We start from the raw sequence: 25,927 nt of genomic DNA on the forward strand, positions 1-25,927 counted from the left end.
AGCCGTTAGATGGGGTGACCACGTGATCCTCGGAGGTGTATAAATATGCAGCCCGCGCAGAACCCACCACAGCGAAGAACCCTCGCTGCCAGGTAAGGTGTCAATATATGTGCCACAGTCACCTTCATATTGCCCGTTGAGAGCCAAATGGAGGCCAGATGAACCTTCGAGTAAAATCATGCTGCTGGTAAAATACGAGGCAGAGTATTTTAAGTTTAATAATTTTTATTTTTTATTTTATTTTCAATCCTTAATTTTACACGTACTGCATATACAGTATTTAATTGTGCATTCTTAAATCTGTTGCAAGTGTTGTTCTAGTGATGTCAATAAATAATCTGAGAAAAGTGTCCTCTGTTGCTTGGCTGAGTATTGGCGGTGCTGAGTCTCTAAGTTCTCGCCCAGCCCTGGCCAGCTTGCTCACAACCTCAACAAAACAAACCTACGATTGTGCTTGGAAGGACATTCAAATGCAATGCTACGTTAACGTTAAGTCTTTCATCATGAGTGTCAGTACACATGTAAGTCAAGTGGAATCTAGTGGGGTTGGAAGGTGTTAAATGAGACGTAACATTTTAACGTGTCGCCAACCAATAAAGCTTTCATTTATAAATAAAAATGCACCCATCTCTGTACAGTAACACTGCATAACCAAACGTATAATTAGTGAATACAGTGAGCACTGCATTGCTAGGAGAGCCAGTGCATACACTCATGCAAAACAGCATTTCCAGTGTGTGTGTGACCTGTAACAGTCGTGCACAAGTTCGCGCGCTGCGCTTCGAACTCGGCAACCCGAGTTCGATTCTCGCTTACGGCCAAAAGCGCCAGTGACGATTATCGGAATCTTTTCTGGGCCTGCCCTAGGTCGACTCAGCCTCAAATGATTGCCTGGTGCGGTGTGTAAACATCGCCACTAGGGAGACACAGGCGGCCAGGCGTAGTGCTGGCCACCCACCACCTCTTGTGCCGTGCGCGCTAACATCACTTGCCCCAACAGTATATTAAAGGCTATAGGGGGGCATCTTTATATTTTGTTTTGTGACCCGGCCATGCAATGCACAACCGGTTGGATTTAACACAGGCTGCTGTATCCGTCTCGGCAGGCAGTGTGCATTACAGGCTGTGCGCAGATGATGCATGTCTGTATTTATTCACTCTGCCCAAATTTCACTCGAGATATATCTGACGTGGTTGTTCGCACGTCTTGCATTTGTGTTGAGTGCAGTGCACATAAGAGGTTGGGTTATACTCTTTAAAAAATGAAATGTGAGCCCTTGTCTCGCACATCACAATCGAGTGGGCAGTTACGACGAGCGCGGGTGTGCAATGCGTGCCTCTGTTTTCTCCCCACAGCTGAAGGCGACCATGGAAGGCAACAAATCCTTCATCCTCCTCGGAACACTCGAAGCTCCGTACGGCGTGCAGCTGCTCGCGTTCGGCCTGTGCCTGCCGCTCTTCGTCGTCACGGCGCTGTCCAACCTGCTGGTGCTCGGCACAGTGGCCGTGCAGAGGGAGCTGCACAAGCCCATGTACGCGTTCATGTGCAACCTCGTTTTGGGCGACCTCATCGGCTGCACGGTCATTTTGCCCAAGCAACTGCACATCTTCCTCACGGGCGACAACGAGGTGTCGCGCGCGTCCTGCGTCGCGCAGATGTTTTGTATGAACGTGTTCATTTGCACCGAGTGCGTCACGCTCACCGTCATGTCCGTCGACCGCTACGTGGCCATCTGCCACCCGCTGCACTACCACGCCATCGTGACCGCCAGACGGACGCTGCTCGTCGTAGTGACCGCGTGGAGCTTCACGGCGGCGCTGCTCGTGCCGCTCACGATCCTCGTCGTGCCGCTCACGCTGAAGGACAACGATCGGCAAATGCCGGGCATTTTCTGCGACTACATGGGATTCATTCGTCTCTCCGCCGACGACACGAGCGTCCCAGAAGCGTACAGCTCGGGCATGGTCGCGCTGCTCTTCGTGTTGCCGCTGTGCGTCATCAGCGTCACGTACTGCAAGATCCTTCTGGAGTGCAAGAGGACGCAGGCGAGCGGCTTCAGGAGGAAGGCGACGCACACGCTGCTCACGCACTCCTTCTTGCTCACGGTCTTCTTCACCACGCTCTTCGTCTCCATTCTCGTCCCCAGGTTGGTGAAGAACGAGCCGAACGCACGCGCGAGGAACATCCGCTGCGCCTCGCAGTTCGCGACCTTCTTCATCCCGATCGCGAACGTCGGCATTTACTTCTTCAGAACCCGAGCGCTCAGGAAGGAGGCGGCGACTTTGCTTCGGAAAATGTTCCCGAGTAGCCTTCGCGACTCGAGGCCTCGCAGAGTGTGGGCGATCGTGAAGTGAGTGGTCATTCACATGCGAGCGACAAAAAGTCTCACATTCAACCTGTCCCACAGCGTTACACGTCCTCTCAACGGGTCCTCGTGGCTCAGAGGCACCCGAAATAGTTTGGACGAAAAAATTCCCGGCTTTTTTTTTCGAGCTGCGCTTTTCTCCAGTCGTGCAGGTGACATAAATGCTGATTGTGCTGATGGTGGTACCTTTAAATGCACAGTAGTGCACGGATAGCAGGCAGTGAGAGTCAGTAGGTGCTATAAATGTCCAAATGACGGGCCACTCCATTGAGCTATCATTTGTGGCCAGGCTGCTTCAGAAACATAAGTTAATATCACAGTGGGGGCTTTGTCTGGTAGTATGGGGATGGTTGAGTTTAATTTGTGTGTGTTTGAGTGATTTCATTTTTACCTTTCTTGTACTTTTAACGACTGTTATGTTTTTGTATTGTTTATTGTAACGTTCTTAACCGCCCCTACTGGACATCTGTGAAAAATAACTTTATAGCTCATCGGATTCCTCCAATGTAAATACATATTCTGATTTTGATCAATATTCATCGTGGCGCATACCGAGATATATATTGCACTTATTCTTCTGGAGGAGCTGCTTTTACTTATTTAAATATTCTATTACCTCGAGGTAGGTGCTTTAATCTGGCTCCGCGAGCCTCTAATGAGCATCTGTGAAACCACTGGACATCTGCGATAAATCACTTTAAAGCTCATCGGATTCCTCCAGTACAAACAAACGTTATGATTCTGATCATCAATGTAATTATGGTTTTGTGGAACCAGTTGTGTCCGTGACGAAATCGTGGGGCGAACATCGCGGCTGCTATCGGCGATTTATCCCAGAATCGCGGGGAACCACTCGCTCGTGAGACTCCCCGAACTTCCACAGTGCGGCTGTGGCCCTGCCCAACACCGCGCAAAGCGAAGCACAACTTCAGGCACATAGCAAGCAGACAACGTCCTATGCAAGCTCGAGGCGTAACGGTGTAATCTTGGCACGCGATCAAATAACGCAGCACTAAAAGAGTTCGAATCTGAGATAGCTAGTTTATACATGTGACGACTTGACACACTTCTCGTGAGATGGCACTTTGTTGAAGACACGTTCACTTGACATCAAGCGGAGAACCCACTTCAACAGACCCGAGTGTCCCGCGCATCTCCCTTATATACCAACACGAGGCCACGCCCCCCTTCTCGATCATTCTCGCTGACTCTGGACACTCACTCCACCGACAGACTGCCGTTCCCTTCCGTCACCTGACTACGCTCCCTTCTCGAACATTCCCGTAGCCACCAGTCCCTTCACACTCACAACTGACACCTTTGTCACTACCTCCCGTGGCCATCAGTCCCCTCACACTGCATGCAGGCTCCATTGTCATTACACGTGTTTTAGCCTTTCACAATCATCGTTCATTGGTAGCCTTGGTAACATAAGACCTCTCTCTTTCTCTCTCTAAGCTAATGCCTTAGCCCATATTATTCTGTGGAAGTTCAATCTGTCTCTTGGGCTATTCGATCCGTCCCCTCGTGGTTTGGACTCACTTTGTCAAGTCTTCGAATGGAATGTCGCTTCATCGGTTGCTCCCGCGTGTGGATTAATGAATGTGTTTCGAAACATCTTGCTGAGCCGCTGAACTAGCTCTGTCTGCTGAGAATGCAAACAAAGCTTGTCCGTGCAATGTCGTGATTTTGTTTTTCCAATCGCACTGTTGACATGTTGTTTTATCCTGGAATAAACATCTCCATCAAATGTTTTGCAATGGTAACCTGAAACGAATGCTGGATTTTTAATCAATGTAATTTTCTCATGCATGTGTTATTAAAGGAAATACCACATTTGGTTAAAATTGTGTTTCTGAGCTAAATGAAGCCTTCCCCTTGTGTTGAAAATGTGCAATGTAATGGCATAACAGTGATAAAATCATTGCAGTGATGTAAATAAGAGCAATGATATAAATAATTGCAGTGATATAAATAATTGCAGTAATAGAAATCATAGCAGTGATATCTATCAGAGCATTGATATAAATCATAGAAAGTGATGTAAATCATAGCAGTGATAGAAATCAGAGCAGTGATATAAAGCATAGTAGTGATAGAAATCAGAGCAGTGATATAAATCATAGAAAGTCATGTAAATCATAGCAGTGATGTAAATCATAGCAGTGATGTAAATCAAAGCAGTGATGTAAATCATAGCAGTGATGTAAATCAGAGCAGTGATGTAAATCACAGCAGTGATATGAATCAGAACAGTGATATAAATCGTAGCAGTGATATAAATCATAGCAGTTATAGAAATCAGAGCAGTGATAGACATCAGAGCAGTGATTTAAATCAGAGCAGTGATGTAAATCAGAACACTGATAGAAATCAGAGCAGTCCACCACAGTTGCACGAAGCACGAAGCAGTTAAGTTTGCTACCGGTGCTTGAATGGTGAACACGTTATCTAGTAGAATCGCCACGTTTTGCGCTGTAGACTAAACACGTTTCATTTCTCAGTCTATCATCAACACTGTGCCCCCTCTGCATAAAACAGCGATGCCGGTACCAGACCTTGGTTGAAACACTATTCCTGTAACCCGAGCACAGAGGCCGATTGCCGGACTTGCCCAGATCAAACCCTGACAGGTGGAAACCCTAACTGGATCTACAGTCATGAGCCCCGGATCAACGCTTCACGTAACTGGGGTTCCAAGCCTCCATGGGATAATCCTCCAATAATGGCCGGATATGGTGGCACATCCCCTGTCATCTGATACCCTGGAGGTAGGGATGGCAGAACACCAATGATCAGGTGAGCAAAGCCTCCCACCTCTACAGAAGTGGCTGTAGACGGAAGTACGGTACAACGTCGCGTATTCCTCTTGCTGGCGACTGGGGTTTTGGCGGAAATGTGAAAAGGTCCGATATCCGAACAGCTAAATATATATACAAAAACGATTGATAGTTACACCATGTACAAATATGTTACTGGACATCAAAATATGTACATTACAAACTGCGATAAACTTGGGGAAACGCATTACTGCCCTTTAGAAATGAGCGAGTGTACATGAACACATGACCTGTGTGAAAAGTTCACATTTGTGAATATCTATACAAAGTGACTGTTAAAACAATGCAGAGAGGCCTACACTGGGGGTGGCTGGTTAATTGGTCAGGGTGGATATGCGAAAGTCGGATATATAAATTAAGCAAGTCCATTTGACAGTGTCCGTCCATGATTAATTGAACTAAAAAATAAACTGGGCTGCACAGTTCAAATGGCGAGCGCGTAGTATGACTGTTGCAAGGGATTATTCTTTGGTTCTTTCGGTTAAGTCACGTCTAAAGATAAAATAATAAATTAAATAATAGCATATTACGACGTTTCGATTGCCACACAAGCAATCATCATCAGGCATAAAAGAAATAGCAACAAAAATTTAACTAGAAAACTATAGACAGACATACAAGCAGACAGACATCACAAGGACACACAGAGAGAGCACATATCGGCACACAAATTAAGATTGTTGCAAGGGAGTCATGAAACTTCTGATGAATGTGTCAAGATTAATGAGAAGAAATATTTTATGAAGGCTAACCGTGCGAAGATCTGTGGGGTGGGTACGGAAAAAACTGCGTAAATCCTGCTAGACATTGATATGCATGCACTCTGCAAGTGTGTAGTGCAAAACACAGAATATCTGTGTGTGTAACTTCACAAAGATGCTCGTCAGTGGTTGCAAGGGGTTACGGGATCACTCCTGCTACACCAGCCAATCAGATACAAAGAAAACAATCCCGATGCAACATGGCTACCGTTGTTCCTTCAAGTCCCCGTGCAACATGGCCGCCGTGACATCAACGCCTATGCTGTGGCTAAAATAATTTGTATATTTCTGTTATTAATATGTTGTTAAAACAATGTTATTTTATGTGCATTTAATTGTGAGTGTTCTGCCTCACGGCAGGTGTGGGGGTGTGTGTACACAGGATTTTTTTGTTTGGATGTTGAGTTTGGTCACGTGACCAGGAAGTTACGATTTGACATCCTCTAAGCCATGCGGCAGGGTATCAGCCATTACACAGAGTACAAAATTGTGGCACAAATAGCGTCCCAGTGAAGACAGGTGCAACTGTTCATTGTGTGACTTTAAGAAGCATTTTCTGTAAGTTTGTGTATGTTCTCATAATACTGGGAATGCTGTTATATTGTTAGAATGGCCTTTATAATGCCGTTAAATTATTATGACAAATATGAGGCCTAGTTAACAACGAAGCCTGCCACTTGCCTTGTTGTGAATGTTACTTGTAATTGAATAAGTCGAGTCAGACTTGTACCCATATAACCTTATTGCGATCTTGAGAGCAAGCATGACGAAATATCTCATCCACAGTTCAGTGTTATGTGTAGTGCTGTACATTTAGGCTGCAGTATGGTAATTGCACGATGAGCCCTTAACACAGTAGCTTATTATCTTGTATAGCTATTAAATTCTAATGTAGGTGCCTGGGCCATCCAGGATCTTTTGTTGAGTTTCATGTTATCTAAGACAATGTTATGATGCTGTAGTGTTCATTCATTGTATTGATATTTCCAAGTATTAACAGATACTGTATTTGTGCTTTGTTTTTACATCAGTTTTACCTCGTTCAATTCATTAAATACGTTTGGAGTCAGATGAATGCGAGGTTATCTACTCGGATAGTGGTGCAACGCAGCGCACAGCGAGGCCGAGACAATGAGCGTGAAGTGTGAAGTTATAGTGCATGTGTGTCATTGTTCGAGTGTGCTACTTTAAGTGGGAATGTCTTTACGTGCACGTGAGAATGAGTGTTTGTGTGTATCTATCGTGTGCCGTGCCAGCCTTAATAGGTGCTCGCTCACAGTCTGTTAAGAGGCCAAATGGGGCATCTTTGTTTTGTTTATTTGTGGCGGTGAGTGTCTGTGGGGAGTGTATGTGATTGTGCACATGTGCATTCTAGATTTGAAGTTTTCGTGACCGCAAGGATCCATACTCTTTGGTTCTTTCGGTAAAGTCACGTTTGTAAAAAATAAGAGATAAAAATTGAAAAAAGTAAATTAAATCACGACGTTTCGATTGCAACACAAGCGATCGTCATCAGGTGTGAGAAGCACAGCTAGAAATGTTTTACTAAAGTGGGAGAAATGCCGAGGCTAAGGAGTTTATATAAGTGTGGACGTCAGGGACTGGGACGTGAGACTGTGCGGGGTTGGGGGGGTGGAAGTGGGCGGGGCTAGAAGCGAGAGGTCGAGGGAGAGAAGGGCGGGGGGGAAGAGAGAGCTACGCCGCGGCGACTGCAGTTACAGCCGATGTTGGCGCCCAAAGCAAAATGGCAGCGCTGTTAAACGCTGGGGATGTAATTGACTTGGTAAAATAGACTAGTACCTGTTAAAGAAGATGGGACAACTATGCACAGTTAAATCTCTTTTTACATGGTTACTAACATCTTTCCTATGATTGTTCAATTTGTACCCATCTTCATGGTTGAAGTTATGTCTATGTTTGTATATCTGAATGGCTTCATGAACAAACCTTTGATAGTAGCCAGACGGTTTGCAGAGCACCTTGGTCTCGGAAAAAACAATATCATGAGAGCCCACCGCGTTATAACAATGATCAGCAACGGCGGAAGAATTAGTTTTGCCATGTTTCAGATCTGACTTGTGCTCGCGGATACGATCAGAGACATGACGTTTCATTTCCCCAATGTAACAATCACCACAGATGCAACTTAGTTTGTAGACTCCAGGGTATTGCAAATCAGGGATGACATCCTTCACAGATGGGATTAGATCACGGATTTTACGTACTGTACTGAATCGGACCTGGATCTTGTGTTTTTTTAAGATTTTGGCATTCTTTTTGGTAACGCCTGCTATGTATGGTAACGTGATGGTTTTGATCGGCGTCTCAGGGGGTTGTTTTTCCATGGTTGGAGAAATCGCTTTGCGGATAATGCCGTCCGAGTATCCATTCATCTTAAGGGCCTGGTGTACGTATTCCAGTTCACTGGCTAGGTGGTGTTGGTCAGAAATGCAGTGGGCCCTATGGTGAGGTGTTTTGATGAGGGAATTCTTCTGTGCTGGATAGTGGTGGGATTCAAGTTTCAGATAGGAATCTGTGTGGGTAGCTTTCCTGTAGACAGAATGTCCCAAAGAGCCATCAGGTTGCTTCTCAAACAAAACATCCAGGAATGGTAGCTTACCATCTTTCTCCATTTCCGTGATTTAATTTACTTTTATTTATTTCTATTTTTATCTCTTTATTTATTTTATTTTTTAGCTATGTGACTTTACCAAAATAACCAAAGAGTATGTGCACATGTGCGTTTGTGCTTTGGGTTTCTGTGTATTTGTGACAGTGAGTGTATTTGTGATGATAGCAAGTGTATTTGATTTGTGTGATGGATGATGGGAGCGGTGGTTGGCGGTTAGCACAGGTCGACTCAGCCTCACATGAGGACATAGTGTGGTGTGCAAACAGTAGCTCCGGAGAGACAAAGGCGATCAGGAGTGGTGCTGGTCACCCACCCCTCTTGTGCTGTGTTGGCCTTCATAGGTGCTTGATAACAGCGCATGTCCCATGAGTCTTTAAGTCTATAGGGGGGATGTTTATATATGTGATAGTGTGTATGTCTCTGCGTATGTCTTAATAGGTTTGGAGTAATTTATTTAGACTGCAGGAGGAATCTGAGATATGAAGCTCCTTTTCACAGTTGTTCAGTATGGGTGGGTCAGCAAGTTACATTTCCACACTATGAAAAGCCACTTCGTTGAGCTATCATTCGTGGCCAGGTCGCTTCTGCAAAAGAGCTGTATAGCTCAGTGGGCCTCACCTGTTGAAATAAAAATTGTTATTTAGGTGCTCGCTAACAGCACTTGCCCCAAAAGTCTATTAGGGCTATGGGGGGGGGGGTGGGTCTTTGTCTTTGTGTATTAGTGAATGCGTGGCTGATGGGATGTGTAAATATATACCTGTGTTTAACATATAGACTTTCGCGACCCATATCATTTATAATATTTTTTATATATATTATGAGTAAAAGAGACTTAAAGAACACCAAATAAATATTAAATACTCCAAAATACAACTGTCGGCAGTGGCAGAACACGCGTGCCAATAAGGACACTCAATTGATTTTGATGATGTTGACGTTCTGTGAAAATACTTACTACTGGCCAAGACTAATTAGAGAATCTATCGAAATTGAGAGAAATACAAATTATTTAACAGTTTGGATAGCTACATGTGTAGTGCTGTTTGGAAGCAAATCATAAAATAATACTTTGTTTGAATGCATGCCTGTCTCGGCCTCGCTGTGCGCTGCGTTGCACCACTACCCGAGTAGATAACCTTGCATTCAATAAACCTTCAGAGCCAGGGTGAACATCCGAAATATCAATACAATGAATGAACACTACAGCATCATAACATTGTCTTAGATAACATGAAACTCAACAATAGATCCTGGATGGACCAGGCACCTATACATTAGTACTGAATAGCTATACAAGAGAATAAGCTCCTGTGTTTAAATAAAGGCACATCGTGTAATCATCACACTGCCCCCCAAATGTACAGCACTACACATAACACTGAACTGTGGATGTGACATTTCGTCATCCTTGCTCTCAAGATCGCAATATGGTTACATGGATACAAGTCTGACTCGACTAATTCAATTACAAGTAACATTCACAACAAGGAAAGTGGCAGGCTTCGTTGTTAACTAGGCCTCATATTTGTAATAACAATTTAACAGTATTATAAAATCATTTACAGCATTATAACGTCCATTGTAACATTATAACAGCATTCCCAGTATTATAAGAACATCAACGAACTTACAGACAATGCTTCTTAAAGTCCCACAATGAACAGATGCACCTGTCTTCACTGAGACCCTATTTGTGCCACCATTTTGTACTCTGTGTAATGGCTGATACCCTGCCGCGTGGCTGGGAGAATCTTAAATCGTAACTTCCTGGTCACGTGACCAAACTCAACATCAAAACAGAAAATTCCTGTGTACACACACCCCCACACCTGCCGTCAGGCAGAACAATGCTTATACAAGTCATGATAGAGTAGAACCTCTGGTCATGAACGCTTCTGACCACGACCAAATCGGGTTCCGACCAAAAAAATTACATTTTTTTGGAATCTGGTCACGAACACAGACTCGGGTGGCGATCAAACACGGCCGCAGCCGATTTCCCCTTCCGCGCCATTTTTTGTAAGCGCCAAATTTCCTGTTGTTTGTTACAAACAACAGCGACCCACATGTGGCCGCTTGCTCAGTCAGTCTCGCTTAGTAAGATATTAATTTTGTGAGTGTAGTCATACCCCTCCCCCCTCATTCAAGCCGTAATTTAGAGAGCGACAGCGCTGAGTAAGCAAATCGCTAACGCAAAAACCCGTTAATCTCTTCTCGCATCATTCATACGATGATGTGGTGAAGTAAACGTTCATACGATATTACGGTGAATGCTTCCAAAAACAATACTGTACCCAAATATTACTGTTAACTTACTTTCAATAGAAACATGAATTGCTCATACGAATATTCTTTCTCTCTCAGAATCGACCGACTGATGTAGCAGACGAAACAATCATCTTGTTGAACGATTCTAAACCTTGACGCGGCAATGTTAGTTTTCTCTGTTGTTCAAGGTTTTCTCAGTGTTATTCAATGTTTTAACATTTAGTTTACTATTACACTGTGAATTCTATGGCATAATTAACTATTTTTGTGCTTAAAAATCTTTAAAAAAAACTATATTTATATACAGTTCGTAGGAGTCTGAAACGGATTAATCGTATTTACATACAATCCAATGGGGAAATTAGGTTCGAGTCACGACCAAATCGGGTTGCGACCAAAGTTATGGAATGAATTATGGTGGTGACCAGAGGTTCTACTGTACATCAATGGGGATTACGTGTACGCAGATGTGATGCCGCCGCCACGAAGCCGTTCGGCAGGCGCCCCATCCCCGACCTCGCCACCACCAAGCAACGGAGCCAACCCCTCGTCCCCCTCACCTCACCTCACATGAACACACCCGCACGCATTTCCCCCCCCCCCCATAGAACTGGAAGGGAAGGTCACCTGATCGACCGGTTTTTATCCGAGAAACCCTTATCGGGATTAACTCTCACGGTTTCCGGCGATCAGGGAATTGGACGGCCTCCCCCGACGCTACGTTGCACCGCGGCGCTGCGACCTGCCTTAAGATGGTATGGCCACGGCGAGGGGCATTCGGCCACCGCGGTTGAAGCGCATCCCCCACACACACCACCCACGTGTCGACGGGGCAAGCAGGGGAGGGACGGGACAGCATGAGTAGCGGGACCGCAGGGGCTCTTGCGCATAGTCACGGATGGTTGGGATAATTACGCTTGAGCGCGCAGGCACCATTGTTAGGGATGGAAAGGGATTAATTAGAATTTACGCCGCGCAACGCCGCACACTGATTAGCATATCACAGGCGCCCGGAACCGCGGTGCGCGTGCCAGAGGGGCGCGAGCCCATTGTTCAGAGCCGCATCCCTTTGAGGTAGGGAGGATAAATAGTGGGCGCAAGGGGAAATCGGGCTTTCTTCTCTCCAGCGCCAGGCGACAGGACGCTCTCTAGTCCAGCGACCCGAACGTCCGTGAGACGCATCGAGGCATGCTGCGAGTACGGGATCAACGAACCGCCGTGGGCATCTAACAGGGAGTAAGAAGGTGAAGTAGGATAATAGCCGATAGATAAGGAATAGGTACAGGTTTAGTGGAATAGGCCAGCCTCGTCGACTCACTGATTCAACATTAGTTACCAGGTAGCGAATAATAAATCATTAATAGCGAAGCGTGGTCTCGCGTGATCTTGTCGAGCAGTGGGAATGTGTGGGTGCGCGTGTGTACACAGTGGTTCGCCACATGAGTGAGCGCTGCGTAGAGCAGCGCACGAGTGGGTGTCGCGTGTGTGCAGGTGTGTGCGCTCGTAGTGTGGGGGAAGGGGTCGGTGCGTCCGCAGGCCCCCGCTCCGTCTGTCGCCGCCGGGACTCGCGCAGTGTGAAGGCAGCGTCGTTCGCCCTCCGACCCCTGACCCCCGTTTAATAGCGCGTGATCCGTGGAGAGACAACGCAGCGTCTGCAGGTGAACGAGGGCGTGCGGCGGGCTATGCCTCTCACACGAGCGCGCGGAGGGACGGACCATGGAGGGGAGCCGTCGGGCGATGAGCCCAGCGATGGCAGCAGCTGCTCGCAGAGCAGCGAGGGGTCGGCGCACGGCAGAGCCCCTGCCATAGACACGGAGCAGGGAGGGACTTCGGGGACCAGCGGCCCCAACAACATGGTGTCAGAAGTCGTACGAACCCTCACATATTCACGGGAAGGTGGCGCGCTACTCCACGGCCAGGGGACCCCTACATGGAAAGCGTTTTCCCGTAATATCATAGGGGCTAAAGAGCTTAATGGCTGGTCGGACGCTCAGGCGTTGCGACATCTTAAGTTAAACTTAGATGGGCGGGCAGCCGACTTTGTAGAGGCACTACCCGAAAGCGCGCAAACCCAACTAGAAGAACTAATGCATAGATTAGACCTGCGTTTCGGCACGCGCAACGTGATACGGGCGAAGACGGCCTTAGAGGCGCACCGACGCCAAACTGGCGAGGACTTCTGAGACTACGCTGAGGACGTGCGATCACTAACCCGGATCGCCCGTCCAGAGTTCTCGAAGGAGGTCATTGACGCGCTAGCTGCAGACAAGCTACTCAGGTACCTAGCTCGCACCGCGTGGTGGCAGCCCAAAAAGAGTAGCGCAGGCCTCCCTTTCGATACCCTAGTCGAGCAAGCGATGGAGTGTGAGGAGCTCTCCAGCGAACGCGCGCAGCTCCGAGGGTCGGGACAGGAGTACACCGTGGCGAGCCTGATCCCTGACGAGGATGAGGATGAGCCCGCCAGCCCCATAGGGAGACGGGCAAGAGAGGCCCAGATACCCCGCGAGACAACCCCGGGTTGGGTAGCTGGGTTACAGACCAGCATGGGAGATATTGCTGGCCGAGTAGACCGAATGGACGGTAAGGTAACCCAGGTAGGGGAGAGGGTAACCCAGGTACGCGAGGAAACGAATAAAAATATGACCAAACTGCAATCCTCCATTGAAACCATCCGATCCGAAATGGGGGACCTACGCGCCACGGTGGGAGGGTTATCGGGAAGGGTAGCCCGACTAGAGGCGGAGGGTGGACAGCGGCGTAATGGGTGGGGAGGGAGTGGGCAGGGGGCCCACTACGGAGCCGCCCCCCCTCCTCGGGCATGTTATATGTGCAATCGCCGAGGGCATCTAGTGAGGGACTGTCCTGAAATCACCCGAGCTAGGCAGACGCGGGGGTTAAACTCCAATGCCCCCTAGAGAGCGGACCAACTAGGGGTGCAATCGACGCGGTCCCGATACAAATAGACGATGATGAGAATAATGGCGAGCGAGTGATCTCCACACAGGTTCCAGCAACAACGCCCACGGAAACGGTGACTCCTGGCGACTGGCTACGGGAGCTGGTGGCGGGGATCACGGGGGCCACGTCGCTGGTGGAAGGGGAGGTAAATGGGGTGCGTACCCGAATTCTGCTGGACACGGGGGCGGTGGCCTCGCTCGTGAGCGCAGCGCACTGCAGCGCGATCGGGGTCGACGTGCGTCGCCTGCAGGCACCGGACCGCGCGCTGCACACGGCGAGCGGAGCCGGAATGGGGCTGCTGGGGAGAGCCACCTTAGAGGTCCGCATAGGCAGCCAGGTGTGCACCCAGGAGTTCTACGTGTCGAGTGCGTTGTGTCACGAGTGTATCGCAGGTACCGACCTCTTAGAACAGCTGGGACTCAACGTGCAACCCCGCCAGCGATGCGCCACCATGGAGAGCAACGGCGAGCGGATACCGTTCCTGGGACGAGAACCAACGCGCCCCCGCTTCGCACCTGTGGCCGCTATCCTGGCGACGGCAGTCACCATCGGGCCGCTCACCGAGATGCTGGTGCCGGTGGTAACATCCCCCACCGACCCCGCGCTCCGACCATCAGGAGAGGTAATGCTCACCCGGAGTTGGCAAAACGGTATGGGGTCGTTGGATCCGCCACGGTGGTAAACGCAGATGGGGACCGATTGTTTATGCGGATGTTTAACCCCCACAGTACCCCAGCGATACTGCGACGGCGCACCCCGATAGCCACCGTACACCCCCTGCACGCACGCCACTCTAACGACTCGGTGTTCGCACTCTGGGCTGAGGACCCCGGTCGTCCTGAGTGTGACCAGGACCTGGCCTGGCGAGTCGGCCCGACTCCCCGAGCCGAGGTCATTCCCTTGCTCGACGCGTTACATGTACCATGGGCGGATTTACCTAAGGGAGAGGCCGATCGGCTGCGCGTGTTACTGCGGGAGTATGCCGACGTATTCAGTGAACACGACTCGGACGTGGGTCGGACCGACCTTGTTAAGCACCAAATTGACACCGGTGCAGCCCGACCCATCAAACTCCCTGCGTACCAAGTGGGCGCACCCGAACGCGCCCAAATCAAAGAGGCAGTTGGGGACATGCTTCGCGATAACATAATTCAGCCCTCGGTGAGCCCCTGGTCAGCCCCAGTGGTACTAGTAACGAAAAAGGATGGGTCAACCCGGTTCTGCGTCGATTACCGTAAACTGAATGCAGTCACGCTCGGCGATGCCTTCCCCATACCCCGCATCGACGACACCTTCGACAGCCTCGCCGGAGCGCGATATTTTTCCACCCTCGATCTCGCGTCCGGGTACTGGCAGGTGGAGATGGCGGAGGAGGATCGGCCGAAAACCGCATTCACCACCCCGATGGGGCTATTCGAGTTTCGAGTACTCCCATTCGGACTCACCAATGCGCCCGCGACGTTCCAGCGGCTGATGGAGTTGGTGATGCGGGGCTTGCAATGGGAACAGTGCCTGATTTACTTGGACGATGTGATAGTGTTCAATAGATCTTTGTCTGAGCATTGGTCCAGGTTACGGGAGGTATTCCAGCGACTGCGAGCGGCTCATCTCAAGCTCAAGCCACGTAAGTGTTACATCGCACAACGCGAGGTGGGGTACCTCGGGCACCGCGTCAGCGAGGCAGGCGTGCACACCGATCCGGAGAAGGTACGCGCCGTAGTGGAGTGGCCACGGCCAAGGAATCTGACGGAGATCCGATAATTTTTAGGGCTCGCCACCTATTATCGTCGAATTGTAAAGGGATTCAGCGAGATTGCACGCCCCCTCACCCAACTCACCTCCCCTAAGCACCCCTATCAGTGGACGGGGGCCTGCCAGACGGCCTTCACCACTCTCAAAGACCACCTCACCCACGCCCCCACCCTTGCTTTCCCCGATTTTACCACCGATTTTATTTTGGACACCGACGCCTGCAGCAGCGGGCTGGGCGCGGTGTTGTCACAGGTACAGGATGGGACGGAACGAGTCATCGCGTACGCCAGCCGGACCTTGAGTGGGGCCGAGCTGAACTATTGCGTGACCCGCCAAGAGTTGTACGCCGTGATTTTCGCATGTAAGCAGTTCCGGCCGTATTTGTACGGCAGGAAATGTCGCGTACGCACTGACCATTATGCTCTGCAGTTCCTTCTTACATTCAAGGAGCCACGGGGGCAGATGGCCCGGTAGTTGGCGCAGTTGCAGGAGTACAACCTGCAAATCGAGTATCGGGCTGGCCGGACGCATGCAAACGCGGACGCCTTGTCGAGGCGGCCCACGGTGTACGCTGAGACAAGGGCGGAGGAGGCCTGCCCGTGTTTCACGGGGGGACGCTGCCGGCAGGCAACGGACCCCCGAGAGGCCGCGGCCACTGACCCCCCCCCAGCGAGAGAGAGTGCAGTGTGCGCCACAGAGACCCTCACAGGTGGCACCGAGGATCCCGTCGACCGCCCGGCAAGCGCGGGACCCGCGGCTCGGGACCCGATCGGACGGATCCAGGAGGACGTCGGCTGCGCCTTCCCGGGCCTGAAAGACGAGCAGCTGAGACAGACCCAGCAGCGAGATCCCGATCTGGCGGCGGTGGAGGCGGCACTGCGGGAGGAAAAGAGCGCCCTACCAGGACCCTGGAGCGGTTTGTATGCCCGGTTGTGTGTGCAGAACGGAGTGGTACGAGAGTTAACCGAGGCCGGCCAGCCGGGGTGCATCTGTGTTCCTGCCCAGGTGCGACCCCAGCTGCTACGGCTGGTGCATGACCACCCACTCGGGGGCCACGATGGGGAATGACGCACTCAAGAGACCCTGCGTCGCCAGTATCTCTGGCCCAAATTGGCACAAGACGTGGCGGCCTGGGTACAGGGCTGCCGCGCCTGTCAGCAGTACGGGCCGAAACCGGCACGATACCAGGTACCCCTAAGGCCGTTCCGCGTCAGCCGCACAAATCAGCTGGTCGGGATCGACCTACAGGGGCCATTCCCGCGATCCCATCGAGGCAACCGGTATATCCTAGTCGCAGTAGAGTATTTCACCCGCTACCCCGTGGCAGTGGCCATCCCTGATAAAACGGCCTTGGTGGTGGCCCGGGCATTTGTGGAACATTACGTACTTAAGCACGGGATCCCAGAACGAGTCCTCACCGACCAGGGTAGCGAGTTCGAGGCCGAGCTGTTCCAGGCACTGTGCCGAGAATTCGGAATCCAGAAGGACCGAACCACAGCGTACCACCCCCAAGCGAACGGTATGGTAGAACGCATGAATCAGACCCTAGCGGGGAAACTCAAACGTATGGCGGCCGCAAATCAACGGGATTGGGATGAACACCTCCCCTACGCCCTTTTCGCCTACGCCACCACCGTACACATGTCGACGGGACAAACCCCGTTTTTAATGATGTTCGGCCGTGAGTCTCGTTTACCCGCAGATCTGCTATTCGGCGTCCCTTCCCCCCAGCCGGAGGAGGGAAGCCGCCCCGTGGAACACCTGTTGGAGACCCTGCGAGAAGCCCGAGGCCGAGCATACCCGCAAGGGGAAGCCGCGCATCGGCGGCAGGAACAGGGCACCCGACCCCGCATGGAACCCCCCTTATTCCTGACAGGCGCTAAGGTGTGGCTACACACCCCTCGCGTCGGGGCCGGGCAGGTGGGGAAACTGACGACCTACTGGCGGGGATTCTGGACCGTGGTGCGGCAGATCTCCCCCTGGACGGTACTAATTTATGGCGGGGAGAGGGGTCGAGAGACGGTGGTCAACGTCCGCCGCTTAAAACCGTGGAAAGCGGCCCCGGCGAGAGAGAACCCCGTCACCCGAAGGCCCCGAAATCCTGGAGTACCCGCACCCCTCGTGTTGGGGGGCCTCGCACACTACATGGGCCCCGCCGGGCCCCCGAGACGCCCCGATCCAGCCCGGAGACGGCGCGGACGACGGCCCCTAAACCCTTCCGCTGCTGAGTTTGTGCCCCAGCCCACAGGTGCCGGAGGACGGGGAGAGCCGCTGGAGTGGAGGAGGAGGCCGCCGCAGGAGCCACAGAGGACGGAACCACCCGCCCCGAGACCAGCCACCAGGTCCGGACGGATTCCCCGGACCCCGCAAAGTTTTCTCGTGGGCGCGGCCCAAGCGAGGTGCTCCAGTCAACCCGGGACGGGAACTGGCACCTCGGGGGGCTATGTGATGCCGCCGCCACGAAGCCGTTCGGCAGGCGCCCCATCCCCGACCTCGCCACCACCAAGCAACGGAGCCAACCCCTCGTCCCCCTCACCTCACCTCACATGAACACACCCGCACGCATTTCCCCCCCCCCCATAGAGCTGGAAGGGAAGGTCACCTGATCGACCGGTTTTTATCCGAGAAACCCTTATCGGGATTAACTCTCACGGTTTCCGGCGATCAGGTAATTGGACGGCCTCCCCCGACGCTACGTTGCACCGCGGCGCTGCGACCTGCCTTAAGATGGTATGGCCACGGCGAGGGGCATTCGGCCACCGCGGTTGAAGCGCATCCCCCACACACACCACCCACGTGTCGACGGGGCAAGCAGGGGAGGGACGGGACAGCATGAGTAGCGGGACCGCAGGGGCTCTTGCGCATAGTCACGGATGGTTGGGATAATTACGCTTGAGCGCAGGCACCATTGTTAGGGAGGGAAAGGGATTAATTAGAATTTACGCCGCGCAACGCCGCACACTGATTAGCATATCACAGGCGCCCGGAACCGCGGTGCGCGTGCCAGAGGGGCGCGAGCCCATTGTTCAGAGCCGCATCCCTTTGAGGTAGGGAGGATAAATAGTGGGCGCAAAGGGGAAATCGGGCTCTCTTCTCTCCAGCGCTAGGCGACAGGACGCTCTCCAGTCCAGCGACCCGAACGTCCGTGAAACGCATCGAGGCACGCTGCGAGTACGGGATCAACGAACCGCCGTGGGCATCTAACAGGGAGTAAGAAGGTGAAGTAGGATAATAGCCGATAGATAAGGAATAGGTACAGGTTTAGTGGAATAGGCCAGCCTCGTCGACTCACTGATTCAACATTAGTTACCAGGTAGCGAATAATAAATCATTAATAGCGAAGCGTGGTCTCGCGTGATCTTGTCGAGCAGTGGGAACGTGTGGGTGCGCGTGTGTACACAGTGGTTCGCCACGTGAGTGAGCGCTGCATAGAACGGCGCACGAGTGGGTGTCGCGTGTGTGCAGGTGTGTGCGCTCGTAGTGTGGGGGAAGGGGTCGGTGCGTCCGCAGGCCCCCGCTCCGTCTGTCGCCGCCGGGACTCGCGCAGTGTGAGGGCAGCGTCGTTCGCACTCCGACCCCTGACCCCCGTTTAATAGCGAGTGATCCGTGGAGAGACAACGCAGCGTCTGCAGGTGAACGAGGGCGTGCGGCGGGCTATGCCTCTTACACGAGCTCGCGGAGGGACGGACCAGGGAGGGGAGCCGTCGGGCGATGAGCCCAGCGACGGCAGCAGCTGCTCGCAGAGCAGCGAGGGGTCGGCGCACGGCAGAGCCCCTGCCATAGGCACGGAGCAGGGAGGGACTTCGGGGACCAGCGGCCCCAACACAGACAATGACAGGCACTGCTATGTTATTGCAAGCGAACGATAGAAGGTACAAGACCAATGAGCATGCATAATGTAAGTGTATTACCATATGATGTCATTTATGTGCATTCATTAATCCCCCCCCCTTCGCACAAGAGGGGCTCACAAGTGACGTCATCACATCTATCCCTCAATTTAACGAACGAAACAGGAGGATTTCTGCACAAATGTGTCTGTCGCCTGATGAAGTTAGTTGCAGTTTAACACGTAGGCTTTCGCGACCAATATTGTTCGGTGGGCGAAAGCAGTGAAATAGTTCACTGCTTTCGCCCACCGGTGTGTTGAAGCGTGAAACCACAACATTTACAATTTGAGTACGACGTTTGGCTGGTAATTGCGAATTGCCCGATGATGCTGGATGCAATTACCAGCGAAACGTCGTACTCAAATTGTAAATGTTGTGGTTTCACGCTTCAACACACCGGTAGGCTAAAGCAGTGAACTATTTGTCTTTTGTCAACATGACACTTTTTTACTGATTGGCCGTGTCGGGTCGTGGAGGGTTACGACACATTTATAAATAACGCGATCTAAACCCAAAAATCGTTGATTATGAAGTTAGTTGCAATAATTGATGAAACTCAGGTTATAAATGTTATGGATTTGCTGTCCAACACACCGGTGTGCTGTACTAGTAACGAATTGGCATGTTCTGTTTACATGACAAACCTTACTATTTGGCTATGTCGGGTGGTGGCGGGTTTAATGACACATTTATATTCATGCGATCTAACCCACAAAAAACCTATATTATGCTTGTTTTTATATTGGGAACAGACGTAGGCAGAAGACATTGTCTGCGTGTTTACCTACATATATATAAAAGATGGTTCGTTCTTTTAAAAATCCCTGCAGAAATCACCGAGCGAGCGACCTTCCACTGCAGACTTAACTGCCAGCACGGCAACTGGGTCCACCCAGGCCACGTCGGAACGCGCCGGGGAACGAGCGCTCGGTGAACCAATTAAAATTGCAGTTTATATTTAAAAACACACACACACGCATCTTTTTTAGCCGCACGGGGAGTCGTTACATCCATGAAAACCGCGAGATCCAGAAGTGATAATTAAACATTGCTGGCCACACCCATCAGGTGACGTCACCACACGGTGCTCTGCAGTGTATATAAATCTTCCCTCCATCGGCACGCCGCAACTCCCGTCACTGTCAAGACACCTGGCGCCGAGGTTAGATTCCAACACATGCGGGGACCGGCCACCTTTATTTCTACCACGGCGAAGAGCCATTTGACAAACTCCGTAACCCGCAGGTACGAACACTCCTAAAAATATAACAATACGCATTTACTTACAATGACAGCATGCAGGCGCGATGCAGCATTGTCGCACAGTGCTCAGTGCAATGGCACGCACGTAGGCACGGTGGTGGAGCATTTGCATATTTTTTTTAAAAATGAAAACCAACAAAGCGTTTGAATCTGAAAACCTGGAATGGGTTAAATAAAAATCCATTGTAAACAAAATTCGCGAAAGCTTTCACAATTATTCTTCTAGAAAAAAACTAAGTAAACCCCAATCTAAATTTGAGCTTCAACAGGCAGAGGCTATTCTTGGAAAGTGCTGACCATAGAGAGAGGAGTCCGCTTTATTCAGAGCGTAACACTGCCGCTGCGTTCGCGTGCGACCGCTCGCCGTCACGGCAGAGGCGTCGCGCCACTCAAAGTGGCACCGCGAAGTGGCGGATTTATGCTCGGATCGTCATGTTTAGGGTTGCGGAGTGCAGCCCAAAAGCCCGACATGCCAAGCGGCCAGCAACAGATAAAGCACGAATGAATGTGTAATGCGAGGTAAAACCAATTCTAGATTTTTTTTTGCTACGTAAGACAAAAAAAAATAGCAAAGGTTATTTTAATGACTTGGGGGGAGGGGGGGGGTAAGAAACAATGATGGGGAGGAGGGAATTACAAATCAGGAGCTGTGCGAGGTAAGAAAGAGAAGAGAAGGGAGGTGACCTGCAGTGTGGTGGTTGAACACAACAGCAAACATGGTTGTATCTCATTTCAATGTATTATTTGCCGTAATTTTAAAGAATTCATGAATGTTCAATTGAGACACAACTTCCATACTAACCAAGACCTTGCATTTTGTGCCCGTAAATGTCACTCCCACGCAGGCCCTAGGGGATGACCGTATACCATTTGTAGGACTTGCGCGCGATGGAAGGCAACGACTCATATGTCATCCTGGGGACACTGGAAGCTCCCCACAACGTTCGCGTACTCGCATTCACTCTGTGCCTGACCGTCTTCGTCGCCTCGCTGCTCGCCAACCTCCTGGTGCTGCTCTCGGTGGTTGTGCGCCCACAGCTGCACAAGCCCGTGTACGCCTTCATGTGCAACCTCATGACGGCCGACATCATTGGCTGCACGGTCAGCTTGCCCCAGCAGCTCTACATTTTCCTGACGGGGGACACGCGCATCCCGCGCTCCTCTTGCATCGCGCAGATGTTTTCCATCAACCTGTTCATCGGCATCGAGTGTTTCGCCCTCGCCTCGATGTCCGTCGACCGCTACATCGCCATCTGCCACCCACTTCGCTACCACGCCATCGTCACCGGCAAACGGACGCTGATGGCCATCGCTGCCATCTGGGGCTTCGTGGGGGCTGTGCTTGTGCCCCTTACCATTCTTGTCAATGCGCTAAAGCTGAGAGACGGCGACAGGCAGATACAGGGCGTGATATGCGATTACATGGGGTTCGTCCGGCTGTCGCAGGGCGACACGCAGCTCCAGGCGGTCTACAGCACGGCAATGGTCGTGGTGCTCTTCGTTGTGCCGCTGTTGCTGATCGCGTACACGTACGCGAAGGTCATCGCCGAGTGCGTGAGGACGCGGCGGAGCGATTTCAAGGCGAAAGCGGCGAACACCTTCCTCACCCACTTCTTCATGCTCGCCGTTTTCTTCGTCGCGATCTTCCTCTCGATCCTCGTGTCGCGCGTGGTCAAGGACCTGCAGAGCGCCCAAGCGAGGAACATGCGCTACGCCGCCGGCTTCACTATCTTCTTCATCCCCATGGCCAACGTCAGCATCTACGTGTTCAGAACAAAGGAACTGAGGAGGGAGATGACGCATTGCCTTCGTGCGATTATTCCGAGCGATTTCTGCGGAGCGAGGGTCCACAAGGTATCGGCAATCGTTTAGAGGGGTTCTGAACGTTCCTTCCTGAACGGTCAGTGCGTAGGCACGCAGTGCAGAGCAACGTCGTAAGCTGGGTAAAATGTCGTTCATGTAGAAGCTTCAGTCAAAGTGATGTTCTGCTCAAATGAGCATTGAGGCAGTGCTAACCTCCTGTTTACAATTCCGAGCCGGTTGTAGAGAGGCCACATTCCAATAACGGGGGCAAGTCTATTCACAGGACAACCAATTGTGACTTTCCCACAAAGTCGCATTCATTTTATTGGCCCCAGTAGGATGATGGGTTGAGTCAGCCACCCACCAGGAATTGAACTCTCAACCATGCACTAGCAGGCTTCTCGCTCTACGTCTGTGCCACCTGTAGCGAAAACTATACTCTTAATAACAATTTTTTTTTACCAGGTAAGGCCCACTGAGCTTTACTGTACATCTATTTTCAGAAGCAACCTGGCCATAAATGATAGCTCAACGAAGTGGCCTATCATCATGTGGAAATTTATAGCAGGAGCTAAATACTCTAAGCGCATGTTTTTAAATGTAGAGGGAAAACCGGAGGACCCGGAGAAATCTATGCGGCCAGGGGGAGACACGCAAACTAAAAATATACATAAGTCAGGGTTGGGGTCGGGATCAAACCCACGACCTCCTGTATACCAGGCGACGGCGTTAACATCTCGCCACCGTGGCGCCCTTAACCCCATATTAGCTTTTGACCACAGAATGGTGTCAGTTATTCTTATATCTCTTCAAAAGAACTGCAATATTTATCAAACGTAAATTAATGACACGATAAAAAAAACTCACCACCTGCACCATCATCATTGACTCTGAGCCCAGGGCTTAACTTAAGCACGGTTTGTCATTAGTGTACTTTTTTTTACCAAATTTAATTTGTTCTTAGAATAATGTTTTATCATTGTATGTATGTTGAACTTCTTTCGCACCGTACATTGCCAACCGTGAAAATCGGAGGCATCAGTTAATATCCACTGCTGGATGATGGTCTTTTAATGCTGATGCCTTGAGGTGCCTGGGTGGCTGTGATCAGAGCGTGAAGCTAAGCAAAGTGCCTCTGAGATCCAAGGGTTAAGAATTCAGGCAGCCACTTGTGATGAAACGGGATTTTCAAGCGTAACGGTCTCAGCCTGGTATGCCAATGTCTACACGAGAAGCAGACTTCACATTCAATTTGGTTCCTGCACTGAATGTGGACAAACATTCCAACTCAGAAAATTACAAACGTAAATTTGAATGTCAAGTGACCAACAGTACTACTCTCAGTGGCAGAGTGGGTGGGAAAGTGACCTCCTGTGCATTTGTACAATTACATGCTCACCGCTGCTGCTGTAGGCATGGGGCTTCCTCTGTCCGTGTTGAGCCTGGTGAACTGCCAAATCTGCTACAAATATCTGGCCAGCATGCGTGATTTCGTGCTGTTTTAAATTCCAAATTTTTAAAAGTCAATTTTTTTTACGATGTATTCACGTTTCTTCACAAATTTTTAAGTCCACGCAGGAATGATAAGCGTTTTCCATTTTTTCTCCATTAGTTCTACCGAAACAGAAATATATTGCTCTGTTCAATTTGCTGAAAGGCATGGGATGGATGGATGCCAATTCACACTGAAAACGGCTGCCAATCTAAGGTTGGACAAAGGGTGGCACATCTGAGCTGAGCCAACGCGGGGTCCTCGTGGCATGGTTGCTTTTCCACGAGCTATTTCCCATGCGGAGCTGGATACAATCCGTACACGGCCTCTGGTGCACGATGAACAATGAAATTCATAACGCACCAGAAATTCCGAAGACTTCAATGACCGTAACTCCGCGGGGCTCAGTGCCACTCGAAAGCCAGGCGAAAGAGGTGGGGCCTCGTGTCGATTGAATGTTGCGAGGTACGTGCACTGTGATTGTATTCCAGTCAGAACGGGGGGCGACTGCGGAGAAACCACGCCTGGTAGAGAAGTTCCTGGTCCTTTTGGTATGGAGAGGAGATTGCGAATTGTGTGTGGAGCGTTATACCATGAGCTTGTTTTATATTGTTGATTTGACATAGGGGGTGCCTAGGCCAGTTATAATGTCACTCATCACTGGCCAGAAATCAATATCTGGTCGCCGTGTTCTGAGCACATTTCGCTTATACTACCAAGTCACCAACACCTCCAACAACACCACCAGCAACACCCCCACCAACACCTCCACCAAAACTCCCAACACCACCACCCTCACCAACACCCCCACCAACATCCCCATGAACAGGCGTCCAACACACCCACCAACAAAGACAAAGATTCCTCGTATAGCCTGTAACAAACTGTTGGGGCAAGCGACGTTAGCGAGCACTAATGATTTCCGGAATGGCACACGAGGGGGTGGGTGGCCAGCACCACGCCCGGCTGCCTTTGTCTCCCTAGTGGCGATGTTTTCACGCAACGCACCAGGTACTCATTTGAGGCTGAGTCGACCTAGGGGAGGCCCAGGACCAGTTCAGATAATTATCACTGGCGTTGGCCGTGAGCGAGAATCGCACTGTGGTGGCCAGGTTCATAGCGCAGCGCGCTGACTGCTACACCACCACTTCCCCCACCATGTCTACATTTCAATAGAGGATCAATGGCAAAAGGTGAGGACCCCCGTGACATGATATGACACATGCTGTGCGACTGTTGCTTGTACGGAGACCTGGCGTGTAGGCCCACGATTGATGAGATTGACGTAAGCGCTGTGAACTCGACTTGAAATCCAAATCTCGCATCACTTGACGCAAGAAGACACCTACAGCGGGCCCTGTTAATCCATGAAATCCGTTTCGGCAAATCTGCGCTCCACTTAGCTCATTCATTATCGCCATTGTCACGCCCAAGAAACCAAAGGCGTCCATATAATTGACTTTGAAATATCGCCCGGAGCAAGAATTGGAATCGGTGCCGAAGCATTTGTCGTTGCAGCACAAACGTTTCTGGAACAAATACTCTTTGGTTTTTTCGGTAAAGTCACGTAGGTAAAACAATAAATAAATGAATAAACCACTTAAGCGGTTGTACTTTCGCTATGTTGTCTCCACCTGAAGGATGCTTGTGTTGCGCCCGAAACGTGATTTAATTTAGTTGTTTTTTCATTTATTTTATTTTTTACGTACGTGACTTTACCGAAAACACCAAAGAGTATGAATCCTTGCAGTCACGAAAACTTCAAATCTAGAAGTTTATGGAACAACCCTCTTTCCTCCCTTAACATCGTAAATCTTCCTTAAAAAAATATTCTGAAGCACATGATTCGTGCTGGCTATCGCCACATTTGCAAATGTCATTTGTAACTTTGACCCTTACCTT

At 50.5% G+C, this 25,927-nt stretch overlaps 2 protein-coding genes across 2 annotated transcripts; both read left to right on the forward strand.

Moving 5' to 3' along the window:
• The first annotated feature begins 1,057 nt into the window (after positions 1-1,057).
• On the forward strand, positions 1,058-2,355 carry LOC144948757 (olfactory receptor 1M1-like). The gene is given in 3 exon segments (XM_078878404.1): positions 1,058-1,162; positions 1,164-1,322; positions 1,324-2,355. Coding segments are annotated over 3 exon segments (1,296 nt in total).
• Positions 2,356-21,615: 19,260 nt separating this feature from the next.
• LOC144948758 (olfactory receptor 2AT4-like) lies at positions 21,616-22,602 on the forward strand. The gene has a single exon (XM_078878405.1). It carries the CDS (start codon positions 21,619-21,621, stop codon positions 22,600-22,602), a length of 984 nt encoding a protein of 327 aa, XP_078734531.1. The 5' UTR covers positions 21,616-21,618.
• Positions 22,603-25,927: the final 3,325 nt, after the last annotated feature.

This window comes from Lampetra fluviatilis, chromosome 51, assembly GCF_964198595.1.
Source record: "Lampetra fluviatilis chromosome 51, kcLamFluv1.1, whole genome shotgun sequence".
Lineage (NCBI taxonomy): Eukaryota > Metazoa > Chordata > Hyperoartia > Petromyzontiformes > Petromyzontidae > Lampetra > Lampetra fluviatilis.

What these genes read in the sequence shown, in the direction of transcription:
- LOC144948758 (XM_078878405.1), top strand. Translation starts at nt 21,619, where the DNA reads ATGGAAGGCAACGACTCATATGTCATCCTGGGGACACTGGAAGCTCCC.